The sequence below is a fragment of the Tinamus guttatus genome, unplaced genomic scaffold, assembly GCF_059628265.1.
Source record: "Tinamus guttatus ecotype Peru unplaced genomic scaffold, ASM5962826v1 Tinamus_guttatus_pri_ptg000364l, whole genome shotgun sequence".
Lineage (NCBI taxonomy): Eukaryota > Metazoa > Chordata > Aves > Tinamiformes > Tinamidae > Tinamus > Tinamus guttatus.
In genome coordinates, this window is record NW_028288898.1 from 3,728,279 (window position 1) to 3,752,362 (window position 24,084).

Below are 24,084 nucleotides of genomic sequence, written 5' to 3' on the forward strand. Positions count from 1 at the left end.
CTGATTCTGTCATTTCCATTGGTGGGAAGAGAACTATTCCAGATAGCAATTTCTGTGCTATGAAAGTCTTATTTTTTATGTTTTAATCCATCTGTTGTTGCAGGAGGAGGAAAGACAAGAAATGAATTAGTCTCAGGGGCAATTTGCACCTCTTTTTAGTTACCTCCGCAGCTGTTTGTTGATGATACTTAACTCGAGATGAAGGCCCTGACTCCTCTCAGACCCCTCGCAACCCAGCCAAGTTCAGGAAGCCAAAATGTGGGAAGCTTCTGGCATCGCATAATTTTCTAGAGAGTCCTCAGTTCAGCTTTCCTCAGATAACACAAGCATATTTTCCCAGAGCTGAGCATGTACCGATGGAAAATAATTTAGTAATTTACGGAAAACAGCTTATTAATTCACAACCATTGTGTCTTCAACTGCACTGACAGGACTAACTTAATTTCTAAACATTCTGTTTCTTAAATATAAGAACTTTTATTTGTGCAACCAGTGGCTGCAGATTTGAGCATTGCTCAGTGTAGGAATAGGAAGAAAGGTTGGCCAGGGATGAAAATAATAATGCTGATTACTTGATGGATTAAAGGATTTTCTGAGGCCGACCATTAGATGTTAACAAGGAACACCTGGTGAAGGTAAAGAGATGTGGGGATATAAGGATCATCTGGGAAAGTTGTTGGAAAACAGACCATGGATGGAGAAAGGGCTGGGTGGCCTCTAGGTTGTTGCCTGCTTCCCCCTTTCCCTGCAACTCAGGAAATTGTGAAAGTAATATTCTCATTGCAAGGTTGATTTATCCAGAAAACAGAGTAATGTATACTTAGCATTCCAATAAGCAACAATAAATATCACAGCTATGCAGTGAAATTTGAACATTGCTTTCAAGATATAAATATTTAACAGTTCATTTTAAGATGAAGTGAACAGAAATCATGGCAATACAAGCTGGTGAGATTTTCTGCCGAAGCTGATTGAAATGAAAAGTAAGTAAGTGATAGATGAATGTTATTTCCTCTGTGAGAAATGCAGATTTTCTCTTTGAACTGTCCCTCTAAGAAATCTTTGTCCAGAATCAGATTTCTTCATCTGATTCCACATCCCAACCGCAGGACTCTAGCTGCTCATCCTGCGGAAACTCAACCTCAACATTGTAGACAAAATCTGGGTCATCTTTCTTCTTCCTGTTCTTTTCAAAGAGCTCGTCCATGATGCTCTTCCTTTTGGCTAGTTCTTTATCATCTAATTTGTTCATATCCTCTTCTGGGTCGATAGTCTCTTCCTGACGAATCTGTTCCAGGCTCTCAGCTAGACTCTGTCCTCCCAAATGACCTTTCAGCAAACCATAGAACTTCTCTAGCTGACGCAGCGAGACTCCTTCCAGGTAAGCTTTGTGCCGAGGGTTATTCTTCAGCTGCTCAGCAGCTCTGCTACAGTCTAAAAAGAAGGTCAGTGTAAAGAATTACAGATGCAAGCAGCTCATTATATAAATACATCTGCTTTTCCTAAGCCCTTACACACAAGACATCCCAACTTAGCAGTGCTGCTGCTCATGTTAAGATGCAGCCTGGGGCTCCTCAGCTCCTGCTGGCAAAAAGCAGCCAAGTAGTCACTAAAAATAAGTCTGTTACCAACCAGCCATTCCTTTTACTGCGTATAGAGTGGATCTAAGACATGCTGTGAACATGCAAGTGCACACACCTGAGAACTTGGAGAAATTTCGGATAGGCATGATACGCTGTCGAGTTTTGTCCTTGTCTTCCTCCTTATAGATGAGGATGATGGCTGGAGGCTGGAAGCAAATGCCACACTTCTTCGCAATATAGGTCATAACAGCTCTTGCTGTATCTGGTTTTACGAGGTACTCTCAGGGACTTTGGTACTCAGTGAGGAAAAAAAAGGGTGGGGGGAGGGGGCGAAAAAGTGTGAGTGTCCCCAGGTACTGCTCTTAGAGGTAAATTATTTTAGACGCAGCATTTTCAGGCATTAGTGACCCAAATGCAGCAAAAACACTCGGCTGCAGTGTAAGAATCCCTGATTTCCACAGAACATGAGCGTGTTCATACATGATCTTTGAGCGTGACTCTCAGCTGCTCATTTGCACATTTGTCACTACTTGGCCTCTGCATCAGGATTGAGTAACACACAGTTACAGTTTGGGGTCTATCAGCTAAGCAAAATACTGCATAGTCAAATGCTACCTAAAAGGTGCATTTTTAATGTGTTTTAATGGAAAACAAAAACAATGTATTACAGTTTCTTCACAAACAACTTTTTACTGCAGATGATATCCATTGCAGTGAGAAAGCCTGTGATTTGCTCAACTCCCCAATCTTTTTCTTCTCTAACCAGCATGCTTTTAACTTTGTATCTCGCCCGATTTTTTTGTTTATATGAAAGCTCAAGGTGAGAATCCAGACAGAATCCCATTTTTTTTTTCCTCTGTAAAGGTACTATCATGCATTTCTGCCTGTATGTTTGCATATGAAAAAATCTTTGGAAAATAAATTTAAAATGAAAACTTGAAATATCTCAGCGTTTCATCAAAAGAGTTTCTCCAAAATTGTTATATAAATTTAAAAGTTGCAGGAAATATAATAAATACAGAGTTCATGATCTACAGATCTATGCAACTATATTATTTTAAAGGGACACAAATTTGCTAGCATAGTTCAAATTTCCTTCATCTGCTTCTGTCACATACCTGAAGATATCATAATTTATTTATTTAACATAATAAGAGAGAACTTGCCTATTTTTTTTAACATTACAAAGAGGGACATCCAGTGAGCTCTTTTAATGCTTGCTTCCAGTTTCAGAGTCATCTCAAAGAAACATATATGTAACTTATGACAGATGGAATAAGGAGGGAGATTCAAAAATGTAGGGAAAAAATGATTGGGATGCAAGTAGGGACCACTGAACATTCGCAGCCATCTGAAAAGGAGACAAAATCTAACTGTTTAATTCTTCTCTGACTAGAATACATCATCAATGATACTGAAAAGCTCAGAATATACAAGCAACATGTGGAAGTGCTTTTTAACGGGGCACATTACTTTTGGCAGAGTTTACAGCTACACAGTGGTCACATGGACCAAGAATTTAAGAAAAATTAGAAGTGGTAAGCTGTGGTATTTGTTGTGCAACCAGAAAGACCGAATGCGAGTCGGACTTTTTCTGCTTTATGATAGCTGTCCATAAGCCCTTGGCCCTCATCCCCTTTGAGTCACTGACATATTAGAGCAGACGTAGGGATCAGGAACGCTGCAGATCCTCTCTCCCATTTTTTGTGTGCAACCCTGAAAGCAGATGCCACTTTCCTTTTGGTTTCAAGCAAGCAAAAAATGTCAAAAATTCCGTTTGTCCTCTACCTTGGCTACTCTATAGACTGCAGGAAGCCAATAAACCCAATATAAGACAACCCTCTAAATAAATAAGCAAGCCATCTGTAGAAAAAGACAGTGCTAACGCTTAAGACCTACTTCTAAGCTGAGTTTAAAAATTCAGTCTTCTTTCTCTGTGGAAGAGCTCAAATGTGCAGTAGTAGTTTCAATACTGAAAATCACGTACAGGACCTAGCTATATAAGCTATATATACGTGCTTTTTACTTTTCTTTTTGATAACTCTACAGGCTGGACAGAAGCGCTACACTGGCACTTTTCCCCCCAGAGTTGCTTCGTAAAATGAGAGGCAGCTTCTGATCTTGCTGAAACGTCTCTTGGCGGTGTACGCAGCGATGCCGGGAACCCGCCTCCACGCTCCGAACGGCAGAAAAGTCCTTCCTGGAAGAAACAAACAAACAAACAAACAAAACCCGCAAATATGAGCTCCAGGTCCACGGGAAGGAGGGCAAAGAAGCTCCCGCGAGCCCGCCGGGCGCTGCTGCTGCCACAGGCACCGCGCGGGGGAAATGGCGGCGCTTCAGCGGGCCTAAAGAGTGGGGACCCCTTTTCCTCTACTTCCCCCTCCCTTATTTGGCCGTAAATGACATGAGAGAAACATTTGCAGCTCGTAAAAAAAACTTTTTCTATTACTTAGTATTATTACTGCAATTTTTGCTGTTGTTATTTGTCATTTCTTACTATTTAACTCCCGCTGCTGGAGGTGCAGGGGCGCCGCGGCCTGCCAGGTTGCCATGGCGACGGCACGGCCGGCAGATGCCCGCCCCCCTCTTCTCCGAAGGCCCCTGCCGGGCTGCCCACAATACTGCCTGAAAACCCGAGGGAGGTCTCCGGAGGGCCGCGCATGCTGGGAGCCGTTCTTCGAGACAGCACAGCCGTTAAGATGAAGGGCGGAGAGAGCGTTTTGGGACAGATCGCACCGTCGGCGTAAACGGAGAGGGGGTGGTCGGACGGAGAGCCGGCGTTCGCTGTGGCATGTCCCGAACCGGCGCGGGCGCCCCGCTCGTCTCGAGGCCCCCACGAGGAGCGCTTGAGGGAGCGGGCGGCGGCGGCTATGGCGGCGCTGGGGGTTGCGATGGCGGCGCTGCTGCTGCTGTGTGCGGCCGGCGGGCTGTGTGAGCGCCGTGTAATCTGGAGGCTACCTTGGGGGGGGGATGTCCTTCCCGCTGGCCCGGCGTGTCTTGTAGGCGCTTGCTGGAACTGCGGGGGGGCGATCGAAGCCACGGCGAACGCACCCCTGCATGGGCTGCGGAGGCCTCGAGATCTTGTCAGACCGGCTCGGGGCCGGGCTGAGGGCAGCTGGGTTGCCCCGAGCTCTGCGTGAGCTCCTCTTGGTTAGAGCTCAGCCCAGTTCGGGCTTCTTTTCAGGTGGGGCTGGGCGATCAAAGCTAACTGGATGTGTGTGTAAATAAATAAGAAATAGTGTAAACAAAACTGAAGTCAGTAAGTGAAGTAAGTGAACAAAAATGTCTTAGGTGCGCAGGCTGTTTGTCAGGATGCCGTGGTCACCCAAGAACTTTTGCAAGAGGGGTTTCACAGGTAAGCTGCTGCCCCGGTGCTCTGTCAGAATAGTCTGTGCTTTGATTGAGTGGGTGAAAAAGCTCGTTTAGGATCCCTGTATGGTTGTATCAGCTCACTGGGCCCTATCAAGGAGGGGATGTATGTGGCTTAATGCTAGTTATGTGAATACTGTAGAAGAGCAGGATTTTTGTCCTGGCTAGAGACCCAAATGTTGGGTATATATACAGTACAAATATGCAAGAGCTACATCAGATAGTTGTGTGTTTGGGAGCATGTCTTTTTTCGGGGGGGAGCAGGGAGAGAAGGTTGGTCACACCTTTGGAAATGCAAGTGTGACCGTTTTCCTTCTGTTGCTTGTTTTCAGGGAGCTTTTGCTGCAGGTGGAGCTTGGTGCAACCAGGGAGGACCTAGGAAGATGCACGGTGGCAGCTAGGACTCGTCTTCCGCCAGGAATCTACGTGGATCCCTACGAGCTGGCGTCGCTGCAGCGCCACAACTTCACAAAGGTAACGAGCGCCAAAAGTTGAGGGGAGACAGGAGGTGCTGCCAAGTATCAGATTGTTGGCGTTTCCTTATATCTTTGAGCCTCGTCAGCCCAACTTGATGTAGGGCATGTTTTGTGTCACTTTTCTGCTTGGTCTCTTTATTGAGACATTATAAGTTGCAAAGTCTTCCAAGGAGCAAAGCAATGACTTCTCGGATGCAGTTTGAATAGTTTCTGTTTCATCGCAACTTTCCTGTAGTTTTCCAGTATTTACATTCTAATTTTGGGAAGAGATGAGATAAAGGCTAAGGGACTCCCATTTAGTTCTTAATTCACTTAAAACACATGGATACAAATACGCATGATAACTTCCAGTGCTGATGCTTCTGTGTATCATTCCACCCTTATTAATGGCCTGCTTGCATTGTAAACACTTCAGTTTTAAGGGTAGCTCCTTGAAAAGTTATTTTGGAGCAGCTCAAGGACAGAACTTCTGATCCGATGCTCCTGACATGGATCCAGGTCTGGTGTTTGAAATGAGGATGATGAGGAAGGTAGTTCTTCTGGGAATTTTGTTGTAATAATCTGTCATTTATAATTTCACAGGTATTTCCCAGAATCTAACTGCGTTATCTGTCTATATATTATTATATAATTCTAGAATAATATGAAACTAGGGAAAGAAGTTCCGAAAAAGAAACTAATTCATTCACACTGGAAAGTTTGCCTGTTTGAAACGCGCGTGTTTGGGGAAACAGTTTTTCCCAGCACTCCAGAGAAGGAGTCGGAAACAAGGAAAAGCAAGCAACTTGAGCAAGTGGGAGAGAGAGGTTTTTTTTTGAAGAACTGAGCTGGGATCCCTTGCCAGGAAAACTGCCATGCAATTCAAGTGCCAAAATAGTATTGAGAGATTTGGACTGAATTCTGGGCTCCACTATGGGCTACTCAAATTGCCAGTCCTCAGTTCTGCCTCTCTAAATCAGGACTAGGCAGTGCTTCCTGCCTCCTGCTATTTTGCTGTTTAAAAAACAATCATAAAGCTGTGTTTTATCCCCCGTGTTGGTTCTGGTGGCACTCGTGTCCGTGTCTTTCTCCACTCGCAGGCTCTGGTAATTCCCGATGCTGTTGATGTGGAGGCACCTGAGTACTTGGCCTCAGACCTTGTTGTTCTCCTGTACATGACCCCCGACCCGCGGTGCTCCGGTTGTTTTACAGCCACTTTGCCTGTGCACGGACGGTACCATCGGCCAGCAGAAAACAACGGGACAGCGCTGGTTGCTCTGAAGAGTCCAGAAATACTGATCTGCTGCTGTGACAGTGAGATTCTCCTTGTGCTTTGGGAGAGAGAGGAATAACTGTGGGATTTGGGTCTGTCTTTGAACTGAAGCTCGTAGCAGTCACATGAAAAGAGCAGGAAGATGGTGGCCTTAATACAGGGCCTGTCATCTTCCTCTCTGTGTTTGCTGTATTAGGATGTGTATTGTGTATTGGGATGAATGCTACTGCTGCCTGACCAAAAGCAGATTAATTATTAACAGGCACGTGGTGTTTTTTTGTTTTGTTTTGTTTAGATGCAGGGCGTGTTTAATATTATTTAGAATTTGTTACTTGGGGTAACTGAATCATTCTCATGGTTTCCAATTCTCTCCTCCTGCGTTTGTAGAGGGGAAAAATGTAGAAAACTGCCTTTCTGAAGGGTGGAATGATTGGGTTCTCAGACTTGTCTGAAACATGAATCTCGTATTCACTGAAAACTAATACTTTAAGTTATGTAACCAACAAAATCCCCCATTTTTGCTACAAATGGTGTTTCTTTTTGTGAAATTCTTCTTGCTAACTGCCAAGTCAAATGTTCTAAAGCATCTTGGCTTCTTGAGCATTATTTGAACAACTATTTTCTGGGAAAAGGGAAAGGAAGAGAGGGCCACCCTGGTTAATAACAAAGGGATTCTCATTCTTCTGTCGTGTGAGCGCCAGAACTTCTCTTTACTAATGAAAGAATGTTTAAAGTAGGTGAGGCAAGTCCTAGCCTGTGACAGCGGGCTGCCGACCAGGAGAAATGAAACAATGTCATCATTCTGTCCTGCAGAAAGAGAAATTGTAGCTTTGTGGCTGGGTTTGGGCAGGTTTCCAGACCAATGATGAATCCTTTGCCCTATTAAAGACAGAGGGGCCCGAACATCACATGGGTAGGGGTTGTTGCTTGGACTCCTATCTTGGGAACAAAAGGTAGAAAATTCCTTGAAAAAAACTCCCAGCACTACTTTGAACATGAGGCTTATCAGGTACATTTCTGTCACTACCTGTTATTTCACCTTTTGGCTTTTAGTGAGTTGCTGCTGTCGAGCTGTTGAAGGAAAGATACCTCATTTGGAGAAGCCTTGCAGGCCACGCGGCTTTGTCCCGACTGGATTTTTGGTGACGCGTTCCTGTCTTCTGTAGATCACCTGTCGACTGAGTGTTGGAAACCTTCGGATGTGGAAGCTGCCTGTTTGGGAAGAAGCAGCCACCCCTGTCAGTGGTACAGCGTAAAGCACAAACCTGTGAGTCCTGATTTCTCCTGATTTCCTTATGAAGGCCGTTTTCTTCCTTTCCAGCTAGCAGGCATCATTCTGACATGTCTGTAATATTTTCTGTGCTCTTCTACCCCTTGGTGGCAGGGTTATTTTTTTTGTTTGTTTGTTTTGTGTGTGTGCTTTTTTGTTTTGTTTTCCTTAATCGTTTTGTGGGAATCTGAGGATACAGTTGATGCTGGTTGATTCAAGAAGGGCCTTGGCAATACAGGTGCCTCAGACAAGTAACCAAGTAGAAAACAGTGTTATTATCTGATTGAAAAATGGGAGGTAGAACCCCAAATCCTTAAGGAATTCCATCTAAAAAGGCCAGTTCTGTTGATGTAGTTGTTATTTGATTGGCAAAGTGCATAAGAAACATGGAGCTGCTTTATTCTGAGTTCTAAGAGAGGTAACATTGAATCTTAAGTGTGGTCAGCAATCACCTTTGAAGTGTGAAAGGGTTGCAGTCAAAAAGAAATAGCTCATTAAATACATGTTTTAACTTGTTTTTCTTTGTAGGTAAGTGAGGAATTGATCATGCAGATTCCAGTGGGGCTCAAACAACACAGATTCTTGGTGTGTGTCACGACTCTTCTCGCCACGGTCCTCTGTTCCAGCATGATCCTTGCAGCTGCCTGCAGATATGGACACTCCCCCCTGCAGACTTGCTCAGAACAGAAGTACAGGAGTATGAAGTGACAGAGCTCAGTGCAGGAAAACTAAGAACATTGGTTGCATCTGCATCCTAAAGGAATTTTACTCTGTTATTTATATTTTGGCAGCATGTGAGGGTTCCGTAATGGATTATGGTTCTTTTGGCCTATTTTTTTAAATTTATATTGCTTGAATTTAAATGAACTGACTGAGGGGTTGGTTATTAAGGGTATGAAAAACTTTATCAAGTCATTAAAGTTTCTGAATTTTAAGCTTGTTTTCACAGTTCAGCTTAGTTATCTGTGAGTTTGTGAGGAGACAATTCTGTGCTTGCTTGGGACAGTATAAGACAAGCCCCCCTCCCCTGTATATTTTTTACCCTTCCTTTTTTTTTTAATATTTAAAGGCAGAGGTTTCATGACTTGTTCAAATCAGTCAGATTTGAATGATTTAAGGTATTTGAGGATTAGAGGCCTTGAGAATTTGAGGCAAAAAAATTAAAAAAAAAAAAAAAAGCCCACATCTCGTCCTTAGAAGACCAGAGCTGGTAAAAGAGATCCTAACTAGAAGCAAATATTTAGAAGACTTGCAGTCAGTCATGAGAGCAGTTGATAAATACAAGGAAATGGAGAGGAAATTGCTTCACTAATGGAAAAACTGAGTGGCTCGGGGTTGACAGAGTAGCTTGTTGTCAGTAGGTGGCGTTGTGAGCCTAAAATAACTGCAAAAAGGACAGATTTTATTCCTTATAAATTCAGAATTATTAAAAGCAGGTGATCTTTGTGATGGGGGAGGTGAAAGAAAATCCATGCTTCCAAATTCTGCCCTTCCTTTTGAGGCCTTTATGCGCAGCCCAGGTGTCTCCTTGGCAGAACCGGCTTTTCATAGTCGTCCAGCTGCAGCCTCGGGACGCCCTGGACGTCCCGTCCCTCCCCTGCTCCCGCCGCGCTCCGACGAAGCCTCGTCTTGTGATTCCGCCCGCCGCAGGTTGACGAGTGCCCTGACACTGGCCCCTTGTTCTCCGTCGTCCGCGCTGAACGCAGCTGCCCGCGCCAGGCCGCCGCCGGCCGCTCGGCGCGTGGTGCTGCTGCGTCCGCCCGGGAGCCATCGCGGAGGCGCTCGGCCGCAGAGCGATCCGCACCGTCGCGCACGCGGGCTGCGGGGCCGCAGCGAAGCCCTTGGGGCTCGTCGGGGGACATGTTTGTTCTTATTCCCCCCCAAACCGAGGTGGTTCTTGTGCTCCCTCAAACACAAGGTAGGTAATGCATCCCACATCACCACTCGCCTCTGGCAGGCATTTTGCTTCCAAAAGCACCCCCCGCCCCCTTTTTTTTTAGTGGTGGATAATATCATTGGAAAAGTCACAGTTGGAATTACTTGGGTGAAACAAGCTGTTTGAGATCCGAGTCAAGGGGAGGACAAGGCAGTATTGCTTGTGATGAGTAAAAAAGCACCACGGCAAAGTAAAATTAGGGGCTGTTTTAGAAATTCGCACGTGTGAATGCTGAGATTTTTGGGTGGATGTGGAGGTTTTGGCCCTGGCAAACGCGGGGGAGGCTGGTTTGGAAGCCGGTGCCAGGCCGGGAGAAGGGAGGGTGTGAAACCAGGCGGCCGTGGCGCTGGGGACGCCCACGGACTACAAGTCCCATGATGCTGCGCGCTCGCCCCGCCGCCCCGTTGGCTTCCGGCGGCGCCGCGCTGCCCGCCGGGAGTTGTAGTCTTCGCGTGACGGCGCCCCGCCTCCTGCCCGCCCTCGCGGGCTGTGGCCGCGCGCGACGGTTCCGCTTCCCCCTCCGGCTCCTGCCGCCGCCGCCGCCGCCTCGGTGGGTCCCGCCGCCATCGCAGGAGGCGCCGCGAGGTGGCCGCGCCCCGCCCGCCTCCCCCGTCCCTGCCCCGCGCCGTCTCCGGAGGCGGCAGCCCGGTGAGTGCCCGCGCCCGCGGCCCGCGCCCACCTGCCGCCGCCGCCGCCTCTTCCGCCCTTTGTGGCGCCCTGCGCCGCCGCTTCCCCCCGCCGCAGCCCGGCCGAGCTCCGCGGCGCCGCCCGAGGGCGGCGGGGGGAGGCGGAAGGGCCGTCCCGGGGCCCGCGGCGGCCTCGCGGGGTGCGAGGCGGCGGGGAGGCCTCGTCTACCCGCGTCGCCGCCCTCCGCCCTCCCGCGCCGCCGGTGCCGGCAGGTTCGGCTCGGGCTGGGGGAATCCGGGGCCGGGTCGTTGCTCGCCGCTGTGCGGGGCCGCCTCTCGGCGCGCCAGGCCCCGGCCTGCCGCTCCCGGCGCCTTTCCCTTCGAGCCTCGGCCTTCCCCTCCAGCCCAGTGCGGAGCCCCGCGACGCCCCAGATTCCGGCACCGGCTGCCCCCCTTTCTGGGGTTTCTCCCTTCGGGAGGGCCGGCGTTGGTCCTGTGCACCAGGATCGCTGCAGAAGCAGGTGGAAAAACCCCCGCCCGTATCCAAACGTCCCGTCCTGCTTTCGTGTCCCCAGCAAGCTGAGGAATCGGTCGTTCTGGGACCAATCCCATCAAACGGGAGCAGCTCGGCAGCGTGCAAACGTTGCTGAGGCCGCGGGGCCTTCGTGACCGCGCGGGACGGGGCTCTGGTGGTGTCAGCCCCGGTACCTGCGCGGCGGCTCCTTTTGTAGGAGTTTTTTTCCCAAACACCTGCTGTTGTTTCCTCCTCGGAGTGGATGGGGGGATGCTCTGCCTGTATGTGGCAGATCTCACCTACTGGCTTTCAAAAACACCTTAAAAAATGCGTGCTTGCATTGTTCAAATGAACCTGCTATTTACATTGAAAAGGAAATGCACCTCAAGTTGCTTTACTTCCTAAATAACCTGAAGATAAATGTTTAAGGGCTTTGATGCTGCTAATTTCATTCTTCAGGTAATTGGAAAAGCTGCAGGAACCTGAATATAGGCCTGTATTTTACTAATAGCAGCTGCCTCTGATTTTCTTTTTTTCCTCCTTTCATATATTTTTCCATATGTATTTTTCATACTGCTTTTCCTAAGGATCCTTAGTGCACCTCGATATTTAGAATTAGGGTGCCTTGAGGATGCTGTGCTGTAAGACTTTTCTGGGTTTTTTTTTTTTTGGAAGCGCCTGTTTGCATTTTAATTCCGGTAGGAAGAGATCCTGCGTGTTTTGACCTGGGAATATTGGAGCACCTGGTGAACTCCCTCACTGGGGACCAGGCTGTTACAGGTAAGCAGAGCTTGCCAGTTCTACCCAAGCCTTGCGCTGCTCGAGGTTCCTGAGATCACGGAGTGTGATTTCCTGTCAAGCCATGCTTTGGTTTGGAAAATAATATGCATTTCAGTGCCTGTGTCTTGGCTGGTGTGGTGGACAGTGCCCGCTGTTGAAACGCTGGTTTTGGCCCCGATTCTGTATCTGACTTGCACGTTATTTCTGTAAATTGTTGTGTTTTCCCAGCTAGGAGTTGTCAGGCTTTGAAAATGTCCCACCTGGTGAGACAGGGAGAAGTTTCCTGTCTCAGAATTGCATCTGGAGAGTCCTGCCCTGCGCGGGCTCGTTTGCGCCTCGCTCTTCCTCCTGGGCTCGGCTGCTCTGGGGAGGAAGGTCGGGCCCTTTCTGCAGGCGGCCGTTATCCCGGTTCCCCTTCTCCGCGCAGCTGGAGGACGTTGTTTGCGGAAAGGAGCCGTGTCTGCATTACCGCTGCTCTCCCTAAGCTTGTGAGCAAGCCTCGGCGTTGGCCAGAGCTTCGTTTCCGATGCCTGGATCGGGATTTCGGCTGGTGGATGGCATTTTTGGACTTGCTATGGGGAGAAGCAGTATCCGTTGATTATTAAATTTACTCAAGAGCATCTCTACATCCTCAGCTTCGAGGAAGACAAAAGCAGCTCTGCCACAACCATGGGGACAGGTTTTATAGAGATCATACCTTACCATGGCAAATTTCCATCATCCTCCCTATCAGATTTAACTATTACTTAGGCCTGGCTCAGCAAGGGTCTTGTGTTCACGTATGGCAACTTTTAGCATAACGTGAACCAGAACAAGGACAGGTGCATTAAAGGATGGCAATCCACTTGAGTAGTCTTCCCAGTGCAGCTTCTGCTTTTCTGTGAAGTTTTCAGCTTCCTGTTTAGGTGCTGCATGTTTGACTCATCGTGTGCCTGCAAGAACGTACAACTGTCAGCGCTCGCGTGCTTCCCCCCACTCACAGCTTTAAATGAATGAGCTTGGTGTTTTAGCTGGTAGCGTGGGGTTTATTTTGGAAACCAATGTAAGATCTTCTGCACCAAGTTGTATGTGTTCTTCTCTTACCATCTTTCTGAATCTCTCCCGGAAAAGGGGGAAATAAGCAGCTTCTGGAAGATACTTTGTGAAATTACTTTGCATGGTAAAGTTTTTCCCTTGGAAAGGTCTCTGATAGATTGGGAGCCTAGAAGAGCTATTGACAGTATCTTAAGCTTCATTTATCCCAAGGTCAGGCAAGATCTGGCTGGGTAGTTTCTTGTGGACGTACCTCTTTAGAAAGAGTTGAATTAGAAGCATTTTTGCCTTGTTTATTATTATTATTATTTTAAGGGAGTTGGAAATATGCTTTACCATGTTTTTTAAATGAGTAATTTTTAACATTTCAGAATATTGCTTGAAAGGTAGGAGAAGAAAAAACCTTTTTTAGAAAAAAAAAAATCCAGGAGAAACAATTGAGGTGGTGCAGCAAGAGCATCCCTGGAATCTGGATGTAGCTCCTGGGAAGGATCCCTCTCTCCCGACACCACAGGTACCCATCGCATCAGTCTGTCAGCACCGAGACGTGAGTGCCTGAGGAAGGGGCTGACATGTCCAGACCTAACCACGAGGGCCAGGAGTGGTTCTTTGGTGAGAGGAGCCCCGAGGGCCTCAGGACACTCGGGAAATGGGTGCGAGGGCCTCCCCCTGCTTTACTTTTTTGTCATGTAAAGCATGTGGCGGAGTGGTGGGACGGAGACTGTGTCACAGTAACCAAACTCCGAGGTGACTGGGCACCAGTGGCACATAGCTAGTACCTTGGCAAATGCTCCCTTTACTTCCCTGCCCTTCTTTCTAGGCTTATTTTTGAAGGTTTTATATATGTAGAATAGTAACGATGGGCTTTTTATTTTTATTTTATTTTTGAGAATCAATGCTGCAAGTTTCAGATGTAATTTTTTTTTCTAGATGGTTGATGCAAATAAAAAATAAAAATTTAGAGCTCTTCAGTTAGTATGGATGTGTGCTACACAGAGGCAGGTCTAAGCATTTTATTGTTTTGTTTGGATGTCTCTTTTTTTAAATAATTATTTCATTTTAAGACACATTACCTTGGAGAGGAATCATTCTCCTTCTTGACTTCTTCTGCATCCTCTGGAAAGTCTCTTTTTTTTTGCAACAGGAGAAGCAAATTTACTCATTTTTTGTAAATTTTATGTGGACTAAGCTAAAACACCTGCTAAAACTATATGGTAGTACATCCACAGCAAGATTAGTAGAGCTCAAACATCCAAAGTAATAACATTTTAGTTCCTTTAAGAGAAAATTAGAAGCAAAAGCAGGGAAGGATAAACTTCAAGAATGGAGAATAAGTGAAAATACTATGGTGAAATGGGTTCAAAATAGTATTTGCTTTAAATTGTGCTCTTAATGGTTGTATTTTTCTGGAATAGCAAAATCTGTATTAACTTTTTAAACATGATTTAAATCTTTATTTTTCATTTTTTCATTTTTTGTTGCTTCAAGGACATGGTTGTCAGATGCACTCTGACGCGGACTTTCGTCATGTTACACTTTCCCATTATGTCTTCTGCTGTTTTGGTGGGTGTTGCCCTCACCTCAAGGTTGAAAACCTTTGGAAGTTATTCTTCAGACTGTTGAGGTTGATGTTTTATGGACTTTCTCTTCATTTATAAGTTTAATAGAGAGCTGCAACTCCTTTGAAATAGCTTGCTGAGATTCTCTTCCTTTTTTTCATAGCGGAATTGAAAGGACCTGAGAGAATTTTCCTTTAGTTGAGAAGTTCTTAGAAAATAGATGAGTTCTAGGGGCATTATATTGTGGATGTATTTATTTAAAGTGTTACCATAACCTCTTGAAGATGGTCTCATCTGTTGGTATCGCTTTAACATTTGCCTCACCAACCTTATGGGAGTTATTGGTACTATTTCATTGAAACATTATCGTTCTGCTCTTAAGAATTTCATATGTTTCATATTAAACTACTATATAATTATGACATATAGAGCTGCTTAATTTTGAGCTTCTCCGAATGCTGCCTGGTGGAGACCCTATTTTCATTTCTTAATAACGCGTGGTCCAAAGCTTGTCTAATTTGTCTCTCCGTTTAGCTATGTTATTTTCAAGAAAGAACGAAGGATTTGTTATCTCTTTGCCATATTACAGGTCACTTAAAACAGTTTTGTTTGTGTGTTCTGCTTCTACTATGTTTTGTGAAGACCTGGTCAAAGATCTTCTCTTGTTGGTTGGCCAACTACTTCCAGCTCTTGGTTTGCTCAAGCGTCCTGTAATGACGACGACCCTTTTCTAGCTTTGTCTCAAGCAAAATGAAGTAATTTCAGTTTTACATTCCCTTCTTCCCCCTACTGAAAAGAAGACAGAAAACCCTTAAAACCCTCATGACCTTGCTTAGTGGTTCTGTAGTGTCCTTGCCTGGATAGTGCAGCCCTTAACTGTGACTAATAGATATATTAATAGACATTAATGTGGACAAATTGATAAGATAAAAAAAGGAAGCGCTTTGAATTAATGTGTTTAGCAGCAACATTTACTGTTGCTTAAGATCTTATCTATATTCTTAGGCAAGATGGTATATGGGCACCCAACAACAACTTGTTACCAGCAATACATAAAACTGGACACACTATTTACTCTCACATTTGAACCAAGCTTCCTTTGCCTTGGTTTCCGATAGACTGCTCCTGTCCTAATTTCTTAGGACATTTTTTGAAGTCTTTTGAAACTTCCCAAATTCGCTGTTCTGTTTAGATATTATTTTATTGCAATGGCCTATTTTGGAATTTCCCCTGATTGTCAAAGTGCTGGTTACTCTACTCTAATTTTCCCTGTGCTCATGTGTATAAAATTGGTAGGAGTTTTATTCATTTTACTTCATTTTATTTCACTTTTAAAAGAAAAAAAAAATGGAGAAAATGGGAAAAAAAGTTTTTTTTTTTAAAAAAAACACTTATTTCCAGCCTTTCAGCTTATTGGATACAAATTGTTGAAAGTGGTATTCTTCATGTCCCTTGCAGCTATTTTTTTTTTTTTTTTTGGTTCCAAGAAAGACATACAAGAATATTTGTCTGAATTTCTGAGATTTATTGCATTCAATCTTGGAGTCCTACGTATGTCTGTATCCTTAAAGGTAATTTTAAAATAGCAAGTAGTATTTTAAAATAATAAAGTGTGTCCTGGAGTAATCGCTACTGCAGAGCAGTTTGCCGAGCTGGTTGGTTTAACCCACTTTTTCATATTTTTGTATATTATAGTGTCTGTTGATGAGCGCAGGTCTGTGACATGTCTGCAATTTTCTGTGCATGAAGAAGTTCAAAGCCTGTGTTGGTCTGAGGTGTGATGCTGCAGGTTGTGCTCGCAGTTTGCTCTTGGTGCCTGAGGGGATGGGAAGGAATGGCCATGATGTTGGGCAACGATGTAGGGTCCGGCCGTGAGCTCCATCGTGGTCTTTACCTCTGCTGGTGGAGTTGAACATGGTGGGAAGAAGGCATTAACGGTGGTCACTCCTCTGTGCCATTTGTAACCTCAAATACTTAGTCAACATTAGGCTTTCCCAGCTGGTGGCAAATGAATTTTGCTTGCGCAGAAACAGGTAGGAACTTGCGGCTCTGAAGCCATCGCTGTGGCCATCAGTGGTGCTGCAAACAGAGTTTAGTTTTCCCAATTTTCCTGTGATAAATGGTATGTAATTTGCAGTTTTATTTATCTGAATGTTTCTTCTCTTGCTGGTGAGCCCCGGGCTGCCCATCCAGATGGGCAGTCCGAGTCTTTGCTAAGGGTCTTGCTGTTGTCCAGAAATAATTGGGAAGGTTGAAAAAGGCCTTTGTTCCCTAAGGTCTTCTCACGGGGGTTGCCCTACACCACCCCAAGAGGCTGCTGTTTTTAGACGTGGATGTTGTCCTGCGCGATGACTTAAAACTGCTGTGGATGCTGTTAGGAATCCAGGAACGCAGCAAGCTGTAGAGATAAGCGGTGCACACCGCAGCACCCTTTACTCAGATGACTTCTGCTCCGGGATGCCTGCTCTCTCGCTGCCTCTAAACGCTAGGTTTAATTAAGGGAGAAGCTCAAGGATGAGGTAAAGGCATGAATTCTCTCGCCAACTTTCCCTGCTTGGCTCTTTCCTTGCTTTCCTTTGATGTTAGCAAACCTCAGCCTGGCAAAGCTGAGTTCAAGAGTGCTCTCTCCGTTAATGCAACATGAGTAAGCACAAAGCCCTCGGCTCTGCGCTCCGCATGGGATGCGGGCGCTCCCGGCCGTCGTTTCTTTCTTCGTTCCGCTCTTTTAAAGCCGCTAGGGCTGGGGTGAGTAATTTCCTCGCCGAGGGCCGAGGAGGCTTTTCGCATGCCTTTGAGTTCCCTTATCACCGGGCAAGCTCGCCTTATCGTTACGCCGCGTCGCACCACGGTTCCTTGAGGAAAATACGCTCTGTCTGTGGGCCAAATGGCTATTTTGCAATCACAAAATGTAATTTATTCTAAGTTATTTCCCCTTTCTACTGAAAACCTTAAAGATTGAAAAATGAGGAGGAAAAATTGTCCTTACCAAGGCATGTGCTCGCTGCTGTTTGGTTTAAGCTGGACGTTTAGACTTGGAGGAGTCCATCTGCCAGCTTGGTGGGCTGCCAGAGGCTTACAAGTGTGATCTATTTTCCTTATCTTATTAATAATTATAACAAAGTTGTTCTTGATGGTTCCCATGCGGAGAAGTGAAGATATCTCAATGACAAGCACTGAGCTTGATATTCACTGAGGAATGAAGAATTAATAGGCCAAATACCTTTGCTTGGCAGCTGCCTTCTCTTGAAGCCACAAAGGTAGTGCCTCCTACTGGTAGCTCAGTAGAGTATTCGGGTCCATTTTTGTGTCTAAAATGCAATTTTAGCAGGCTGCTTGTTTCTAGCACAAGGCTTGCACATCTGCCGAGTACCTGAAGAAAGGAAATAGCCAAATTACTTTGCAGCCAAAAGCCTTTTGGCAACAGGGTTGAAGAAGATCCTTCTTGAGGAGATTTACCAACATCTTATAACCTCTTCAGATGCAACAGCACACTTATTTGTCTCGTGTGATTTGGTTCACAGCAAAAGTGTCTCATTATGGTTTTGGAGACTCTTCTGTGGTGCAAAAGCTTGAAGTTGGCTTCCTGATCTTTGCCATTTCGTTTTGTATATTATTTCTTCCGCATTGGCCATTATTTTTTCTTTTTAATTGCCTTCTTTACTTGGCAATTGGCTGCCAGCTATTTTTTTAAATTTGTGTTGTGTTTTCCATTCTTGAGCGAGCAAAACATAAGCAGTTTGGGAGATCTGAAATACAAGATGGAAGTTTAGTCCGATTGGCGTAATACTGAGGTTCTCCTATGTCATCTGTAGGGTAAGAATACGTGGTGCCCTGTTGTGTGTAAAAGAAAAAGCCTCTTTACCGATTTTTGCAGTTGTATTTCAAGTTCTTGACAGCACTTGGGGTTATTAATTTTGCGAAAAAGCCCCTGCAATTTGTCTGCTCCTGTAGTGAGCAGGGTTAGTTAATGGGTGTCCTTGTGTGTGCCTTCATGGAAAAAGTAAGATTTGAGCCGCTTGGGTTTCTTTATCTGTTGGTTTTGATCCATTTGCTTGGTTATGATTTGAAGGGTGGTCTTGCTTCATCGCACTTGCAAGTTAGGGAGATGTGGGTTCAGTGTGAGTACGGGAGATGGGTCTATTTTCCTCTTCCTTTCCCATAACAGGAAACTGAGCAAAAGTAACTGTTACCTTTTGTACGTGGTCTGACATTGCTGAAATATTTGTGTGGGACCACTTAAAGCTGAGAAGATGTTTCAGCAAGTCCCATCAAGATCCGTGTCCACCGTTGGAGGACGTGCGGGATTGGAGAGCTCTGTGTTGTATCAGAGCAGCTGCACTCGTTTTTAACACATACGTGTTACCATTGGGCTCTTGATGGACATTAGGAAAGTCGTTCCTATAGCTGCTTTTGCCTGAGTCCTCTCCTGGCAGGCTGGAGATCCAAGACTGCGTTTGCCAGGTCGGAGAGAACATCACTCCAGCTTTTCCATATTGAAGAGCTGTATCCTTCATGGTTTGGAGGTAATTTGGGGTCTCATGGAGCCTTTGTTTTCCAACCTTTGACTTGGAAAGCAAAACCTCGAGAGACTTCGGTGCCGCCTTCCAGCTCTACCACATCCATGAGGGTTCTTCTCCAGCGGCCAAGTCGTTGAAAGCGGCTTAGCCGCCGAGCCAAGGGCGCTGCGTTGGCACCGGGGCAGGAAGCGAGCTGCGCGGAGGTAAAAACCCTTGTCCAAAAGCTGCTTTCAGCTGAGCCCGGGGAGGAAGTGAGCTATAAGCAGAGCAAGTGAGCTAATCGCAGGAAACCTATTGCTCAACAGGAGCCTTCGAAAAGTGGGGGAAGGCATGAAAGAAAAACACCCGGCGGGCTCCGTTCTGCTTTTGTACTTGAATGTAGCTCGTCTAAGAAAGAGGACCGTGAGATAAAACAACCGGGCTCGCTCTACCAGAACTGCGTGGCGCTGATGGCCCTTTTTTTTGGGAAGGTCTATTTACCTTTTCTTCTCCTAGAAGAAGCCAGAATCAAGTCTCCTCTGGAAACACAGCAGGAAGATTTTTTTTTAATTATTTTTCCAGAAATTAAAAGCTGGGGAGCCTTGAGCTCGAGCTGGCAATCGAACTCATGGGGCGCCTGGGTGAGTGGGAGAGTTTCCTCGTGTTTTCAGTGAGCATTTTTATAATACCAACTCGCGGGTGGAGCACGAGTATCTTGACTATCTCCTTGTGCCAGGTTTTCTGATTGCACAGCCCTGCGGTTGGGCTTTGTAGTGTCACCTCTCTTTGTTATTATTTTTTAAAAAACTCATTGCCTTTCTTCTTTTGGCCTCTTCTGTCTTGGACTTTGGCCTGTGCAGCATCTGCCTATTGCAGGGCCACTTGCACGTGACGGATGTGGCCTGTAGCACCTAGAAGGCTCTGAGGAGGCCAGGGGACAACAGTCCCTGTGTCGATTGCTGCGGGGGTCACTTTCTCCCAACCCTCGGATGGGGAAATACGCTTCGAATCCAGGCTTTTTCCTAGCAGGTGGTTTTGCCTTCTCCCTTTCCAACCATGGCTCAAACGTCTCGTGGGCTTCCTTGGCCCGGTTCTATCGCACCGAAGTTCTGCAGCTTCAGTGGTGCAGCCGAGATGGTGATCTCAAAAGCCCCGAGTGGTTGCGTTTCTCTACGGAGCATTAATCTGGAATCAGTTCCTTCTGCTTTCTCTGCCAGCCCCGCAGAAGAGCCCTGCGTTTGCCTCGCTCCTTTGGGGTACGATGCCGGTAGGAAATAGGCTGAGTCGTTCTGAGCCGGGTGAAGCAGAGCTGAAGGCGATTCGCGGCTCCGGGATCCAGAGGGGAAGCCCATAGGTTGGATTTGATTTTCCACACTGGGAGCGGTGTTGTCGCTCCACTGAGATCTGCTGCTTAAGCAGATTTCATGCGTAATTAAAATCAAATCTGCCAAAGTGCCAGTGCTTGAGGAAAAATGCAACTGAGCAGCAAAGCAGAGAGGAAGACGCTCGTCCTCTGTTTCATTTCATTTCCCTTTTAGCCCCACGGAAAACAAGTTTGAGGAGAAAAAGTTAAAAAGTTTGTCTTTTTCTTTCTGTTTTTCCAGAAGCGAGAGGTGGTAAACAGCAAAGCTGTGGCAGAGAGGGGCCTCCGCGGCAGCCCCGGTCCCGAGGGAGGGCTGTGCTTAGGAAGCTCGTCAGGAAGCGGCTCGCTTTCAGCTCACGCAAGCGTGGGGGGGAATTAAAAATCCCCGAAGCCTCCTGCTTTACCTCCCCGCCGCCTTTGGCTCCTCCTCACTGTTGCAGCGGCGGGTGTTTTTTCCCCAGCTTGCGGCGGCAGGACCGTTGAGGTCCCTTTTGCGGCCAGCAGCCCCGCAGGTCACCAGGCAGGGCAGCGACTGCCGGTCTGCTCGGCGAGGAAGGGGAGGGGTGACCGCGTGCGACGCGCTCTGCGCCTCTGGCTCCAGCCTCTCCGGGCGTAGGAGGGGAGAGCTGCGTGTTGGAAGAAGCCACCCTGGAGCTGTGATCCTGGACTGGCCCCTCTCTGCCCTCTTGGCGGCAGGAGGCGGCTGCGCTTCGCGCTGCGGCGGTGCCCAGGGCGGAAAGGAGGAAGGGAAACGTTTCCGCTTTCGCTGCCCCCGGCCAGGGCAACAAACCGCTGCCCCAAGGATAAGGGAACAGCCCGGCGTAAACTGCTAGTGGCAATGATGCTTTTGAGCATCCAAAGTTCCACAGGAACTTAGGGAAAAATTTCTTGACAGTGAGGGTGCCAGAGCACTGGAACAGGCTGCCCAGAGAGGTTGTGGAGTCTCCTTCTCTGGAGATCTTCAAACCCGCTTGGTTGCAGTCCTGTGCCACGTGCTCTAGGTGACCCTGTGTGTGTAGGGGGTTGGACTAGATGATCCCTAGAGGTCCCTTCCAACCTTAAGTGTTCTGTGATTCTATGATGATTCCATGACAAGTACTGAGGATGCTTCTTCCCATTAGCAGCCTGCAGGGCTTCTGTTTCGGAGATTAAAATCCTCTAACTAGTGATAGGAGGTGGGTAGGTGGCTCTACGCTTGATATCCACTATTGATGGTGTTACCTTGGTTGGGTAAGTTGAACGCCTGTGCTTGTGCATACATAACCCGTGCTTTTTCTGCCCTCTCTCTGCCAGATTTAGTGTGTTTTGAGGCGGCCGCCCCAACCCAGGGTAGCCAGCGCGGGGAACGGCCACCAAAGTGAAAAAGGGGAACGCGCCGGCTGCCGTCAAAGACAAACGTGGACTTGGCTTTGCTAATGCGCAGGCGCTTTCACAGGTGCTGGGAGAAAAAGAAACGAAATTCCAGCAGTTCTTGCAATTCCCTGCACGAGCCAGGACTCGGCAGGGCAGCCAAACGTGCAGCCGGGGCGCGAGGGGTTACGCCGAGCTCCCGTGAAATGAGCCTGGCTCCTTTTCCTGTCCGTGGCAGTGATGGAACAGAAAAGGAGCTGCAGGATGTGTTTGCACTCTTTTTTTTTCCCCTCTTTTTTCCTCTTTTTTTTTTTTTTAATTTATTTATTCCCCCCAGTCATTGCACCTCGTGCCAAATGTCTCCAGCAATTTCAAAAGCGCTTCCTGACTCGGTGGAAACTTTCCCTGCGTTATGAACACTGAGCAAGGGTAAGGGGGAGCTGCCTTTTTCTTCAGCGCTGAGATATCGGAAGGAATCCAGCTGTTTGCATTTAAACCTGTGCTGCAGAATGATTGATTTTTGCTGTATTTATTTTTAAACTTCCAGTGATGACTGAAGGATCAGATTTACTTATTATTATTTTTAACATGCATTATTTTCTGGTTGAACAGAGTGAGTTTTGTGTTTTCCTACTTCTTTCTCGATCTTAGAGCTTTACAGTTTCTTCCCTGGAAAATGCAAAGCTCTGGGGAATAATTCCCTTTGGATCAAGGAGCCTTAATGCCAAGCTCATGAACAGCTGGCCTGAGCTGCTTGGGCTACTGAAAAAGAAAACTCTGAATTTTCACTCTAGCAAGAAACGTGATTGCTTCATCCCTCGGTGCTGCTGTTACTGGCCACCTGCCTCAGAGCTGCATCAGCCACCACAAACCCTCACTGCTGCTCTTTTCTCTTGATGCTCTCTCCAAAGCTAGCCCTGAACAAGAGGCCTCTTGAATGCTCATTTGGTAGCCTAGGCTATCAAAAATGGGATAGGAAATCTGAATGTCTCAAATGGGGGGTCGGAATAGAGATAAGTTTTGTGCAAACAATCCCTGTTGTCAGGAAAGTAACGCGAATTAAAATCCCTCCAGGTTGACTTCTTGGGCCTATCGTTAAATTCCAGGGGCTCTTAGCTTTTTTCCTGCATTTTAGTTCAGGTTCTGGGAAATACAGAGGATCCTGCAGACTGCTTGCACCGTCTGAAAGAATAATCAGTGAGCACATTCGGAAGAGCATCGGAAGGTAGAAATTGCATCTCAAGCCCCTGAATCATAGAATCATTATGGTTCGAAAAGGCCTTCAAGGTCATCAAGTCCAATCATAAACCCATGCCTGCTAAACCGTGTCCCTAAGTGCCTCATCTACATGTTTCTTGAATGCTGCCGGGGATGGTGACTCAATCTGATGAGAGTAAAGCCTGCAGGTAGATTTGCACGAGCATAAGTGGCAAATGGGGCAGTCAGAATCACAGAATGGTTGAGGTTGGAAGGTTCCCTTCCAGCCACCACCAGGAAGAGATTGGCTCCATCCCCTTTTACGTTTTCCCCTCAGGTATTTGTACATGCTGATCAGATCCCTCTCAATCTTTGCTTCTCCAGGCTAACCAGGCCCCGCTCGCTCGGTCTTTCCTCATACGATAGATGCTCCTGTCCCTTACTCATGTTTGTTGCTCTGTGCTGGCCCCTCTCTAGCAGCTCCACGTCCCTCTTGTCCTGGGGAGCCCAGAACTGCCCCCAATGCTCCAGGTGCCTCCCCAGAGCTGAGCAGAGGGGCAGGATCCCCTCCCTCGCCCGCTGGCAACGCTCCTGCTGCTGCAGCCAGGAGCCCATTGGCCTTCTTGGCCACGAGGGCACATTGCTGCCTCATGGGTACTTGGTGTCAACCAGAATTCCAGAATTCCTCTGCAAATGTGTGGGTCATCCTTACGCTGATGGAGCCTTGCTTAGTGCTGCATACATCTCTGTAGCTCTTGGTGCAGAAATGATATTCTTCCTTTGGGCAGTAATCGATTTTAATTTCGTGAGTATCTTGACGACAATCTCTCTTCTGCTGTTTGGATTTCACCTGCTAACCCGCTAGGGGATGGCGCCCACCTGTGTCTTGACTCTTCAGGCGAGGCCATGCCATGAGAGGTGCTCGTTGCATACAGGGATGTTAGGCAGTGCATTGCTCATACTTTGGAAATAAGGCATCCTTGGCAGGCTTCTCTTAACTTTTTAAAATGCCATTGAAAAGAGTTGCTCCAGTTGTGCAGCTGGACCTGAGCTGTGTTTTGGAACTGTGTTGGACAGCGGGCAAACGCCGTTCATTTCCAGAGGTGTTGGAGATAGGTAGATAAGGTACATGTTGATCCCAGGTCGAAGTCATGAGGTAGAGAGATATCCCCTTGGATAGTTCATTGCTCCAGTAAATCGAGAAGTGAAAGGTGTTTATTTTATCACCAAGGGGTGATTTCTGGAAATCTTTCATCATGTCATTCACTACCCAGCAGG

General features: G+C 46.8%; 3 protein-coding genes across 3 annotated transcripts in view; 2 read left to right on the forward strand and 1 right to left on the reverse strand.

Moving 5' to 3' along the window:
* Positions 1-990: 990 nt before the first annotated feature.
* On the reverse strand, positions 991-1,877 carry CEP19 (centrosomal protein 19). Its single transcript, XM_010223805.2, has 2 exons — positions 1,699-1,877; positions 991-1,434 (listed from the first exon to the last, which is right to left on the reverse strand). Exons 1-2 carry the CDS (start codon positions 1,826-1,828, stop codon positions 1,073-1,075), a joined length of 492 nt encoding a protein of 163 aa, XP_010222107.1. The 5' UTR covers positions 1,829-1,877; the 3' UTR covers positions 991-1,072.
* Positions 1,878-4,477: 2,600 nt separating this feature from the next.
* Positions 4,478-8,795, forward strand: PIGX (phosphatidylinositol glycan anchor biosynthesis class X). Its single transcript, XM_088530175.1, has 6 exons — positions 4,478-4,528; positions 4,859-4,941; positions 5,288-5,429; positions 6,511-6,724; positions 7,850-7,950; positions 8,482-8,795. The coding sequence occupies exons 1-6, from the start codon at positions 4,478-4,480 to the stop codon at positions 8,659-8,661; spliced, it is 771 nt and encodes a 256-aa protein (XP_088386301.1). The 3' UTR covers positions 8,662-8,795.
* A 1,579-nt stretch (positions 8,796-10,374) lies between these two features.
* The window catches only part of PAK2 (p21 (RAC1) activated kinase 2), a 32,972-nt gene continuing 19,262 nt past the window's right edge, over positions 10,375-24,084 (forward strand). The window contains exon 1 of the mRNA XM_088530276.1: positions 10,375-10,537. The gene's annotated coding sequence lies outside the window, so the exon portion shown is untranslated. The remainder of the gene's footprint in view (positions 10,538-24,084) is intronic.

What these genes read in the sequence shown, in the direction of transcription:
- PIGX (XM_088530175.1), top strand. Translation starts at nt 4,478, where the DNA reads ATGGCGGCGCTGCTGCTGCTGTGTGCGGCCGGCGGGCTGTGTGAGCGC. An exon ending in TTGCAAGAGGGGTTTCACAG is followed by an intron (nt 4,942 to 5,287) that starts GTAAGCTGCTGC and finishes GCTTGTTTTCAG; the next exon opens with GGAGCTTTTGCTGCAGGTGG. An exon ending in ACAGCGTAAAGCACAAACCT is followed by an intron (nt 7,951 to 8,481) that starts GTGAGTCCTGAT and finishes TTTTCTTTGTAG; the next exon opens with GTAAGTGAGGAATTGATCAT.
- CEP19 (XM_010223805.2), bottom strand. Translation starts at nt 1,828, where the DNA reads ATGACCTATATTGCGAAGAAGTGTGGCATTTGCTTCCAGCCTCCAGCC. An exon ending in AAATTTCTCCAAGTTCTCAG is followed by an intron (nt 1,435 to 1,698) that starts GTGTGTGCACTT and finishes CCTTCTTTTTAG; the next exon opens with ACTGTAGCAGAGCTGCTGAG.